The 13846-nt window shown below is 35.3% G+C and overlaps 1 protein-coding gene across 4 annotated transcripts in view; it reads right to left on the minus strand.

Moving 5' to 3' along the window:
* Nucleotides 1-12810, minus strand: part of LOC145940089 (lachesin) — a 48169-nt gene extending 35359 nt beyond the window's left edge. The window contains exons 1-2 of one of the 4 annotated variants that reach the window (XM_083044949.1): nt 12606-12810; nt 5718-5851 (exon numbers count right to left, since the gene is read on the minus strand). In XM_083044949.1, the coding sequence (XP_082901075.1) occupies nt 5718-5850 (133 nt within the window). In that variant the 5' untranslated portion in view covers nt 5851; nt 12606-12810. Of the gene's footprint in view, nt 1-5717; nt 5852-12157; nt 12568-12605 lie in introns of those variants that run through there. The other 3 variants (XM_083044951.1, XM_083044950.1, XM_083044952.1) reach the window with 3 other exon arrangements.
* Between the last annotated feature and the right edge of the window lie 1036 nt (nt 12811-13846).

The raw sequence follows: 13846 nt of genomic DNA on the forward strand, positions 1-13846 counted from the left end.
AATGATACGATAAAGACTTCTCTTGCACAGTTTGTATTGCAACAGCTTTGTAATTAGCGCGCTAATTAGCATTACATCTAATCAGTATGGTGCGAAATAAAACGCTATGAAAAGTTTCATTTAAAAATCAGATTTTGCTTACAAGCAAGAATCGTTTTTCGCCAAATCTCGTTTATTACAATTTATTCCTTGTTGCATTTTTTAAGGAGTATAACAAGAATTTTCAGAAACTTGCGCGCACTCTGTTCATAAATTAAATAGGCGGTGATAAATTCGATGATTAAAACGTTAATGTTGGTTTCTAACGATAGCGAATAATGACGCGAATAACGACTCGAATTTCTAGCGAGGGAAACACAATTTGTTCACAACAATTGAAACGGTCGAGAGAAGAGATATGCAACGTCCTTCAGTACCCACTCGCAATTGCATACGTCCTGACACTGATGTATACCTATATAATCGCAAATGTAATTGGTTCTATATATGGTCCACGTCTTTAACGTTACACATTACGTCGAAGCTTCCTCGGTGTTAATAGTAGTGCTCAGATGCGAGCGACTACAGGAGCCTCGAGACGATGGTCGAAGCCGTACCGGGTGTGTTGTGCAAACGCAGTTAACTACGGTAACGAAACACGTTTTGCTGGCTATACGTGCGGACACGCGCATATATATATATATATATATATATAGTAGTTATGTAATATAAGCTAACATCTAAAAGGGCTTTTCGTGGAATACTCTCGGAGGATCGCGGCCGCATTGCACCTGTGACGCTAAATGCGAAACTGTAATCTCGCGTCTTAATCGCACTCCTGACGCGATCGGAGCGATATTTCTGAAATTTTGTCGTGCGATTACTTCCTACTTTAAATGCAAAGCTAGTACTCATAACCGTAGATAATCACGGATTAGTTTCAATCTCTGATTAAAAGCGGCATTTATTGTAAATCCGTATTCATGAATCATTATTGAGCTCTTTACATTCATATTTGACGAAAATTCATGTTTTACAGATTCTAGTTTGAAAACTCTGTCAATACATATTTAATATTCATAATCGCTTAATTTTTGCTTACTGCCATGAATAATTGTCGATTGAGTTTCATCGGAATGAAAATTAAATTGAAATCTGTTTCGACATTCTCGTGAAAAAATCGTTTAAATTACTTCTGTACTTTTACTTATATTCCACACATTCTTATTTTTTTTCGCTATGAATTATCAAAGAATATTACACGAACATATTTTTTTTTTTTTTTTTTAAACGACATAAAACTTCCTTTATGCGATTTTAGATTTTATACATGAAATATGCTTGTATTTTCTCTCTCTCTCTCTCTCTCTCTCTTTCTCTATAACAACTGAAAATTGGTTGGAGCAAACTCTGTTTCTGCTTGTTCGGAACCTGTATATTCGTATTATGAATGACTATCTAGAATGACGTATCACTGATGCGCGAATAGGCAGATGTATTGCGACATTACGTATTACGCAGATGGACACGCACGAGTATATTACACTCGAGAACCTGACATTACGCGCGTACCGTGTCATTTGATAGATAAGATCGTTATACTGTCCGAAGCGAATAATAGAAGCGCCATGCAATCTGTATTACAATACTATTTTTTTAATCGTTTTACGAATAAATTCAACACATTCAGTACCGATTGTTCTATCACTTCGTGTCATCGCACAACGAGTATTCTTTTTTTGGGACGAGATATTTTTTTATGAAATTTTGATTATTTTGAAAACATGTGATAAACCAAAGAAAGGCGAATTTTTAAAAAAAGTCATATCTTTCGAATGAATATTTAATATAAAATGTTTTTAAATGTCTTTAGACGAAAAGTATCAATTATAATATGCCTGAAAACTATTTATTTATTATTACTATGGTGGGATTAGGAATAAAGAAGAAATGTTTTAGACGAAAATTTTTGACGATCTTTATAAAAATTAAATCTTCATTTAATATAGCAGTTATGTGTGGTTGAATTCTCTGAATATCCGAACAAAATTATCTTGCTCAACTAATTCTTCATACTGAGAGATGAGTGTCCATTACATCATGCAACATCTGCATCTGATGACTAACGCGACGTAGCTGTTGGCGTATCTTGCCTGCAGACATTTTCTCCTGTAAGTTTGAAGCATGGAGCCTTGCTCTGTGTAACAGGGTCAGTTCAAAGGTCGGTTGCCCTTAGCCAATTTTGCTTTAGTGTGCATTTTGTTCTCATCTTTATATGTACCTACATAACGCTTCAGTTTCATACATCGGCTATCGAAATGTTAAATGTAACCACTGTCAGTTATCCGAAGAGAGAGATGTCGGATAAGTAAAGTTAAATAAAGAAAACTGACAGCAGACCGATAGAAGAGTCATTTATTATGCGCTTTACGCGGACGTTTCCCCTTAAGCGTCTACTAAAGATACATAAAAGAGTCGGGAAAATTTAGTAGACGAAAGGATATAGCGCTTTGATAATGAATTTTACACGAATAATACTTCTCTTGTTGAAAATTGAGATAACTTTTTCCAAAATTTAATTTCTTGATTGATTTTTTTGCAGCTTTTAGAACCTGTATACTATAATTGCATAAATATTTGTAGCCAAAAATACATAGTTGAAAAAAAAACAGATAAAATACGAGTAAAAAGAAAAAAGATGCATAAATGACTTGTCTGCTTGTGGCGTATATCAAAAGCTTCAACACGCTTGCTGGCGCATAATTGGTCAATCCTTTCGCATGCGCACGTCACGTTTTCGCGTGACTCCGTCGTGATGCCGTCTGTTCTCTATCGTGCACATAAATATCACGCGTTAAGCCCCTTGCACAATGCCAGGCAACAGGCAATGGGAACAGGAAATAGAAAATATCCACCAATAAAAGCAGGGAATAGATATTATTCCCTGCTTTTATTGGTGGATATTTTCTATTTCCTGTTCCTATTGCCTGTTGCCTGGCATTGTGCAAGGGGCTTTAGAGTCGTAAAAAGATGACTCGCCGTCCGCCTGCCCGCTCGCGTACGCTGGCGCACCTAAGTGGTAAACTTGTAAGTGGCGAAATAAAGTTGGGCAGGGTTCCGCGCGCGCGAGGTACCGTGTCTGTGACAGTTTAATTAATATCTTTCATCCTCAAAGGAAAAACTTGGCGAACTAACCGGCATGGACCAGGTCGCAATGCCGGGCCGGTTAGAACCACTTCAACTTCGGACGATCTCCCGCCAACGACAACGTTCTCTCCGCGGCTCCATTCTTCTCTCGCTCTCTCGCTCTTCTTTAGCTTTCTCGTCTTGCGACCACTCGGATAAAGTTCTGTATAGTTTCCTCCTCTTTTATGTTTCGGGTAATTTTGCGTTTTGACGTTACCGAACGGTAAGATACGCGCGCGACACAAAGTTTCCTCGGCCAAGTTTCTCTTGGGAAGAATACGTAATCAAATATAAAATGTTTTTTACTTCATTTTTTTATCAAAATAAATTTTTAAAATATTTAACATGAACATTTAATTAATAACTAACATATAAACAATTGAAATCAAAATAATATACACAAATATTACAAATGCAATAATAGATACAATTTTATAAATAATAATTTTGTTTTCTTATCTTTCTCTTTCCTCATCTTATTATTCGCGTAGATATAAGAATTTACATTTTCATACGAAATAAAATGCTGCTGCTTGCATTATTTTCTTCACAATGTCGGTGATTAAAAAAGAAAATCGTGTACACTTGTTCGACATGCATAGATCTTCCAGCCGCGTATCTGTGAATGCACTGGCGATTAGCTTCATAAAATATCGCGGCAGATAATGCGTTTCCCGGCTGCGGAAACCGCGAAAGAGGGAAAAAATGAAGGTGATCTCTGAGGGCGTGTAAGCCGCGACTTTTGAACAATCCGCAAAAATAAACGGCAATGAAATTCGCATGCATCGAGTTTGCAAATTCGCTACTATATTCAACGTGAACGTGGTCATTATACACTCTTTGAAGTGTCTCGTGAGCTTTATAAGCTCGTGATGTATTTACCCATTAAACCAAATTCTAGTCTACGTTGATATTATGGTTTTCAAAGGTCATTCGGGAAATCGATGCAAAGTCAAAAGTGAAATAACAATGGGGCTTTTGGGGAAAAGCCATTTATATTATCCGTTTACAAATATGAAAAGTGCATCTATGTTTTGCATTGTATTTATGCTAATATATAATGATGAATGCAGTTTCGCTATAATTGCTAAAATTGCAATGCGTAAGATTTAAGAAGACTTTTTTTTTTTTTTTTTTTTTTTTTTTTTTAGAGAGATAAAAAAAAAGAAAGAAGAAAAATCTTACTAAAATTCTTCTACATGTATCTGACAAAATGCAATTTGATTAATATGAAATTCTTATTGCGATCAATTATAACGCGAGAAGAGTTGAATTATTTTTGCTGCATCTTTTATTTATTTAAAGCTGTTGAAATTGTGTTCTTGTGTCGCGAATCGAGATTTGCGTGAAGATAGTTTTCTTCTTTTCTTTGCCAAACATTATCGGGCTTTATGATAAAGGCAGACAACGTATCGTCGTGGCAACATCGTATAAATCCGCCACGCATAGATAATATTTCATAATGCATTATTCAGATTTTTCACAAAGCTTTATACGCTTCGCGGGAAAGCCCTTCAGACGTCGCAGAGTAGATATCCGCTCGTGTCGGAAACACGTGACGTTATAGCGTTTATTTACTATTTGACACGTAACGCAAAGAAACCCTTCGGTTATTGCCGGTCAAATACACCCGATCATTAACATAACACGCGATTTTTTCAAATGATTGAAAAACTACATATCTTTTGAAAACGGTACCTACATGTCTTTATACATGTATAGTCAGTGGAATTGAGCTATGATTCAGAAAAAAAACGAAATTAAGGTTTTACGTTTAAGTTAAATATTTTTTAAAAGGTTAGAATCTTTCTATAAATTTTATACTATATTCATATATTGAATTTTATATATACATATATTTTTTTCTCTATATATAGAGTCATCAAGTTTTAATTGTGATTGAAAGAAATATTTAACATTTAAAGAATCGATTGGAATCATTTCTGCTGTGAAAAATTTTTAAATTTTATCAATCGATTAGTAGTGTGACAAAAATATTTGTTACAAAACATTTTGTTTTGTATTTATAAACATAAATATTAAAAGATATTAAATATTAAATGAATTTTTTTGTTATTAAATAATGTTCTATATATGCATATTAAGAGATATTGCGTGCATTGTGTGATACAGTGATAACGTTTTATTTTCTTCCACTTTTACATTATAAACTAATTCCATTACTAAATTATGCAAAGTGATGAAAGATAATTTGTATTCACGTTGAATATAAGTCATAATTTATGCATGACTATAATTTGGGTATAACGGATAATCTTGTGCGAACCATACTGTGTACGTAAAGCGAAAGATATTCAGGGGGTGAGTTTTTTTTTTTTATCATCAATGTTTATCGTGGACTGAGAGAACCTAAAAGACACTTGGGGCGACGAGTGTTCTTTATTTTTCTATTACCGGCGGTAATACGGGATATTTGTTCGCGCACATTCCTCGGCGCGTGCCATTAACGCCAACGGGAGTCTCCGCGACGCGACGCGGAGGAGCGAGGAAAGGAACCGGCAATATGCAGATGAGTATATACAGCTATGTACCTGATAGCGTCGGATTCGTCGCGGACGAGGGGCCGTCTTGGCGCATGGCGTCACTCGTAATTGCCGTTCCGCCGAGATTGGTGCTGTAGTCTTCGAGAAGTACGCAGCACAGTAATAGCCGTGCCACCCTCATTCTGAAAGAACGAAAGAAAAGCTGAACGATAATAACAGACTCGTGCTCCTTCTGTCTTGTTTTTTCTTCCGTCCCTCTGTTTTTTCCCTCTACGTGTCTTGGATTTTTCTACGAGGAAATTTTCCGTACAAATAATGTTTATTGTGTTTAGGTCCGATTAACTGGTGATAATTGTTACAATGTATGTGACAGGTTTCTATGATATTCCTATATGATTATTAAAATTTAAACGTACAATAATTAATTAATTAATTAATTAATTAATTAATTATTCATGAAAGGGCAACACAAATTGAAGCCGAATGATAACAACGCATATTCGCGAAATGTTTGCAAATTATTTCAATGTTTGAATTTATATATTAAAGCAAACAATGGTTATTTAAAGATGTATTAAAACGCAAAGCTTTTATAATACATATTATGTTTTTGAAGCATTGAAACCTTCATTATTCAAGTAAAATTGATTTAACACACAGCGAATTATGTAAATATCTTTTAGAAAATTGCAGATTTTTTTAAAACAAGTTTTTATAATATATTTTCACATTTTATGCAAAACTATAAAATTTTTTTAAATCTATTATTAAATCGATTTATACATATCTAAAAGCTAATTTTAATAAAACAATATATGTATTATTGATAATAATACTAAAGTTTATAATTACAAAAATTTCATTGAAATCAATGCATTGCATCTCAATGCAGTATATTTCTTTATCTGTACATATAATTGAAATTTAACATACAGGTATTTATAATTTTATTATTATCTATTATCATAACATTTTAAATAAGATGGAAAGACAAATAGTTAAAGAATGTTATTATATTCCATAATAAAACTGTTTGAAAATAAAATTCCATTAAAAAAGATATTTACCATATTAATAATCAACTGTACTATCGTTCGTAATAGAACAACGCGACGAAAGAGAAAGAAAGAAATGATGAAAATAATAAAAACAAACTTTAACACAGAGTAAAAGAATGAAGAGACTTAAAATAAAAAAATACGAAACATATAAGAGCTGAAAACTATAAATTAAAGTAAAAGTAAAAAAAGATGGACGACTCACTTAATCGGCCGTGCCTATCGCGAGGAAGCAAAGCTTCCAGGGGGTGAGGCGGCCCCGAACCACCCTCGAACCACCCTCGAACCATCGCCGAAGGCGCGCGAACTGGTTAACGTGTGCGAGAACTTTCCTCACACTCCGTACTCTCTTGTGTCTCTTTTAGTCCCTTTTTTCGTCGTTTTGCGCGCTTCTCCCTGTCTCCTTTCGATCGATACATTTGTCAAGCGACATATAAACGCCACTAAGCTCATGGCAAGTTCTGTGTAATGTACGTGCCCGAGAAGAATCGGCCGCCAAAGTGTTTCGCCGGACTTGGATCGTATATCCTAAATCCTGAAACAAGCGGTCGTCGTCGTCCTTCGGGAAAACACGTGCGGGACAATTATACTTTACGCTATCCCGTAAATAACTATCTCTGTCGTTTAGCGGCGGAGATTTCAGTCCGGTGCACACGGTGGAATTTAAGCTTTCTCCTCTCCTTATATGCCGCGAGTAACTGTTTGTTCTTATTTACGACAGAACTAAATGAAAACCCTTCTTCTCGTTCTATCTCCGTAACTTCCTCGTTATCCTTTCTCGTCCTCTTCTTTTTTTTCGCTCTCCGTCAATCTCCATCGTCCCTCTTTCCGCACGCCAATGTCAGATTATGGGCTCTTTGTCCTACCTCGCTTACGCGTGATCGATGGTCCTCGTGGGTCGGGACGAAATGAAAGATCTCCCGGCGAAAGCATCGTGATTTCGAGAGATTTCCCTATCTCTGACCCCCTGGTCAAGAAATATCCACGGAATATCCCGCTGACTACTTTTGTCATTTTTGTATCGCGCGGAAATACTTTCATTTTCGAATATCACTGTCGGGATATTTTCGTTATCGTTTCCGCCGCCCGCCTCTTCCAACTCTTAATTTCGGCCTCACTTCCCTCGGGGTTCTTTTACCTCTCGAGTCTTTAGAAGCAGCTTCTCCTCTTGCTTTTATCTGATGGAAGCCAAAAGAAAAACCCGGGGCCAAGCTATTGAGCTCAAACTTAGCTTCCCGGACGAGCGAAAATCTCCCCGTGCGTTCGGTTATCTGCATATAACAAAAATATTTCGGATCGAAAGATTTTATTTCCATATTTTATTTCTGATCTCGATTCCTTCTGCTCCTTTGCATCTTCGACTTTAATTCTCAGCGACATTTTATATACTAAAATCACGGCACATCTCGATCGCGATCGATCTTGCGTGATAAATTCAAACATCTTATCTTAGCTTATCTATTCAGAGATCTGCTTTTTATTATTTTCTTTTTTATTTTATGAATCTTTTACGATACGGATGGAATACTTTCGCGTTTCATCTAAGGACAGCACATATATCTCACGGCAGCATCTCGATTCGATAAGATAGATACGGAAGAGAGAAAAATCCGAGGTCGCGCCGAAGGGCTTGATTTATTCGAGCGCGGCGAAAATCTTTTATTCCTCAATTATAGCCACGTGAAAATATTTTAATCCGCGCCACGGAGTTTAATTCTCGCTCCATTTCCGCTGCTGTAATTTCCACGGCACTCGATATCTCTCTTCCTTTCTAAAAATATTTTTTCTGTCTATCCCTGTGTCCCTTTGATTGAATGCATTTTATTCTTCCACACGCCACTATTGAATTTTTATTATCACGATTCATTATTTTACTCGCTGTATTACTGGCGTGCTTTTTTGCCATTTAATCCTATCTTCTCTCTCTTTCTTTTTTTTTCTCTTTCTTTCTGTTACTTATTTTTGACATCGCCATATCCCATGCTATTGCAATCGCTCACCGCAGAGATAATTTTCTATAAGACGCGAAATAAAAGCTTTGCGCTTATAAATCTGATTTTCGTCATTATTGGAAACCATCCACAAGGCAAAGAGATTGGCAATATCAATATCCATAAAAAGACGTTATGTTATACAAATAAAATACCATTTTACTCATGCTCTTAAGCGTGTTTACAATCTCGGCCTGTTTGTCCATAAATAATTGCCACAGAAAGAAGAGTCAAAATGTTACTGCCGATCCGAAATACCAATCCTACTGTACGGCAATGCGATAGAACCGCGTTCGAGAAAATGCTAAAATCCTAGAAACGCTAAACGAGAAACACGAATCACGGAGATTTATATGCGACCAAATTTTCCTCCTGCGAACGTAAATTCACTTCTCGCTGTGGAATAATGACTGTGAAAGTTTCCTGTTCTCTCGTTTCACTGCTGGAATTTCAGGATTTTCCGAAAAAAGGATTAGCACAAGCGAAAAGCTCCGTACATACGTTTCTTCCAAGTCTTTTATTCAACACGCTAAAAAATTTTTAAAATTTAAGGTGCAGTAGAAAAAGAGAGAGAGGAAGGGGTGGGAGAGGAGAGTGGGAGTCCGAGTTAGCATTGTTACGTCCGCGAATACTTACACATACAAACATAACAGGTATTATTATTGTTATTATTTTTATAAGATAAAAATATAATAAAAATGATAAAAATTATGCTATAATTTTGGGCTATACTGCGTATATATGTATATATAAATAATCGTACATTATCGTTGCTTTTAAAATTTGTGTAAAATTTAAAGTCAATCATATTTATCCTTTGATATTATGTTTTCCCACACAAATTTACAAGAAAATTTATAATATTTATAATTTATAATAAAATCTACAAGAAAAATATATAAGAAAAAAAAATAAAACTATCAATACATCAATTTGATGCAGACTTATGTAGATAATTGACACATTTCTTCGTTTTCAATTTTATATAATTTAGAAAGAAAAATGTGCCAATTTGTTTCACTTATAGATATCTCTGGATTTTTGTTCTAGATTCAGAAAATGTTAATCTTATTTATTCTGTAATATTATGTTTTCCCATACACACACTCAAATCTATAAGAAAAGAAACAAATAAAAGAATAAAACTATGTAGACGTAGATAATTGACATATTTTTCCTTTTTTCAATTTTATATAACTTAGAAAGGAAAAATGTCAATTGTTGTTTTACTTATATCTCTGGATTTTTGTCCCAAGATCCAAAAAAGAAACTTTGAATAAAAAATGGCATTCGTAGCATATATATATATAGGTCATCTATATTGAAACTTGTTATTTAGCAGAAAGACATATTCAATATTTTAGTAAGTTTCTTACTCTCTTTTCGTAATAATCTCTTTTTCAATCAAATTTTAACGATATTCTTATGATATTTGTACATGAACGGTTTATCGTCCCAAGTTTCACGATTGATACACGATTTGTGGCAGATATAATACGTAACGATTGCTATAAAATATGATGTAATGACGACGTGCATGCGAAACACGAGGGAAATACTAACCCGAAGTGACATTGATCCCTATTGCGCGAATACAAATAGGTAAAAAATATAAAAAGTGATATACGACGAAAGAATTTACCGGTTTAGTCGCCGGGCTTAAACTGTCGTTCTCTCTAATAGTCGTTCTTTTTGATCCGTTCCATTGATCCTCGCTCGATAAATCGATCGTGTCGCTCGAAAATCGCATTCGAGCCGAGTTAATCGCGTCCGAAACGACGTTGCAGAAAAACTCTCGGACGACTGATCAATTTACCGAGAGACTTTATCTCAGTGGCGGTTCTCAATAATCTTTTTTCTTATGATAATACACCCCGTCAAATGCGGCAGATTTGATTTTGCTCGCCGTGCCAGAGATCTCCACGATCTGCGATCCCTCATACCGAGGACGTTATATATCACTTCTGAATGATTTATTCCGGCTATTGCACCGCACCGGATCGCTCTCTCCCTCTCTGGCTCTCTTTCATAACGCGAAGAATAATTCCAGCATATAATATCGCAGACAGACATATGTCTGCTTTATGACTGACCAGCATTGTGCGGAAATGGATTAATTCGGGTATGAGGCAAATCGCGCATAAATATCATTTCATTTGAATAGAATTGTTCTAAACATGTTGCAACGATGAATATAATCGCATCGTTGCGTGACATTTAGAGTCATATAAGGAAACATTAAATCGAACTTTGAAAGATGTAAAAAAAAATGTATATATTGTATAATATAATAGAAATGTATTTATAACGAATTATTTGACAATTGAAATTTTCTAGACGGTTTCTTCATTGTTATATTTCTTTATAAGAAATATTTATATTTATTTAATATTTCGCGATCTATATACAACTATATACAATCGAAAATATTAATGTAATTATCTTCATTTTTTTTTATTATATATCTCTGCTTGATAAAGTAATCTTAATATTTTTTATGATTAGTTTTATTTTCTCTAGATATGTACTTTTTTCAGTTTTCTTTAATTTATCTAAATGAATGCAATATATGTATAATTTTTTCAAACTTAACGAGATAAACTTATTTTTAATGCTTCTATTCGATAATATGTCTATATAATACATCTCGTGCATTACGCGACATCGTTAAAAACTTCTCTTTTCTTAATAAACATCGTGAAATATTATTAATTTTTTTACGAGATACATATAATTATAAGAAGAATTTTTAAGAGTTATATTTATTATCATATATATGCATATATACAAAATTGGTAAAAACAAAACTTTATTCATCAGTGTAGAGTGTTTATCTTTTAATATTGAATATTTTATTTTAATGTTTAATATTTAATATTTTAATTCAGCAGAATTTCTGTTTGTGTAACATAATTATTATTTAATTATAAGTTAATTATATTTTAATATTTATATGAAGATTGATCTTTTAAAAATCATAATAAAAATGCTAAGTTTGTGTAGAAAAATTTTTTTTTATAAAAATGTAAAAACCGATTATCTCATATAAAATATTAATTATATTAAAATAATAGTAATGATATTATTTAAAACTTTTCACCAGCAATAAAAATTTATGTTTCTATAAATTTATAATTTTAAATAGATTTAATAATTAATAATAATTTAATTATATAATAATAATTTAAAATTTATCTCTCTCCAAGAGTATAAATACGCGACTAAAGTCATTAGCAGCGCCATTAAATATATTTGTAGATTCTGTTTTATACAAAGCGTCATATATAAGCTCATCTCTCTATTTCTCGTATAGTTTCTACTTTTCCTCCCTGTTTGTCATGCGAGAAACACGCTCGGTATGCGGGTCATAATGGGAGGAAAAAAAGTATCTAAGGTACAGCACCCACGCATAAATGTGAAATATAGCGCAATAACTCACATCTTGCGTAAAATGCTCCAAAATGTCCTTTTAATAATATCGTTTATGTTAACGTAGCAGTAACATCAGTTTCACGCGTGTTCGCGTCGACCGATTTTTATTCGAGATCTCGGCTGTGCCATGTTCTGTACCGAGGCAACTTATCATGGTAAAAAAATGCACCTACACTGTAATTGATGAATTAACATGGGCATAGCTATTTTGTCTTTTACTTTAATTTTACACCAGGCGCATATAATGTATCATGAAAAATTTGCAAAGACCACTCGCGTTTATCGACAATGAGTTGTTATTTAGAGATGTCAAATTCACTTCGATCAGACCGAGAGAATCCACATCCTCGAGCATTACATCGCTGCGTTTAGCGCGCATAATTTAAGAATAAATTATTTCACTATCAAAATAAAAAACAAATTTTGTTCAATAATTATTATCGAAGAATTATTACCTCGCGAAAAAAGTGTAGCATTATAGTGACAGGAATATGACACGACGCGCCATACGCGCGTATATCCTTTTCTCTCACTTTTCTCTCGCGAAGTTTACACGACGGAATGACACACTCACGATTGACGATGGTTCGCGCGTAGCGGCGAAACTATATCTCCATCGACGGACGCATCCCCGGGCGTCGAGACGCGTGTACTGACTGCGTCGAGTTGGTCGCGTCGTCGAGCGAGTCGAGAGAGCGGCGTCGGGACGTTCGCCGTGATGGGAAGCGTTCAACCCGCATGGCGCAGGCCCGCAGGACTATATGGTGTCGCTTTTCTTCTTTCTCTCTGACTCTCTCTCTCTATCGCTTTTTCTTTCTCCCTTTCTTCCTTTCATCTCACTCTCTTTCTCACCCTATCGTTCGCGTCGTTGGATATAATATTCAATTTATTATGTATCTTTGATACATGCGGACCGTCGCGCCGGAAAAGTGGGAGGCGCGAATACACGACAGCCACGGGCTGCCGGCTCTCCTTCCGGGGAAAAATAAAACGAAGAAAAATATGAAGAACGAGCGAGAACGAGCGAGAACGAGAAAAAAGAGAGTTGTGTAGGTGAGAGGTAGTGGTGAGGAGAACGTACAGAATCGGCGTTCCGTTCGAGGGTGAATTGTCGAGATATTGTCGATCGGGCAGCTCGGCCCTCGATAAAACGTCTCGGTCAAAACGTCCTCCTTTTTTGGTGCTCGACCGGCTGACGAACGGAAGAAAGAGAGCCCGAGACTCAAGTGCCGATCGCTATGTCAAAGATGAGGGAATGAGGAAAAAGCACCACGGTGACAAGGATGACGACGACGATGCCAATGGCGCGTCAACGGATCAAACTCGATGTAATCGTGCGGGTTCGTGCTCGCTCGTTTTCTCGCTAATTGGCGACGAACAAGTCGTCGCTAAAACGTTCGATAATTTCGAGAGATTGTAGAACAATTTCGTCACGATTGATAAATCTGGAGAAGTCGAGGGGATAAGAGGATGAAAGAGGATTCCAATACGTGGTTTCAACCATCACGATTAACTGTTCGTCGATATTAATCGGAAGAGTAATTTAAATATCGTGTGCTAGAGGAGAATATATCAATCTGATAATTGGAATCTATATGAGTATGCTTTTTTTCTCCAGTTTTTTGCAAGATGACATCTTTAAAAGTTTTTAAAGATAGAAAGAGACGAATCGCGTAAATCGTAGAAAGGGCTACCT

Source organism: Prenolepis imparis, unplaced genomic scaffold, assembly GCF_030444845.1.
Source record: "Prenolepis imparis isolate NDT839.2.m4 unplaced genomic scaffold, iyPreImpa1.0 SCAF_8, whole genome shotgun sequence".
NCBI classification, from domain to species: Eukaryota; Metazoa; Arthropoda; class Insecta; order Hymenoptera; family Formicidae; genus Prenolepis; species Prenolepis imparis.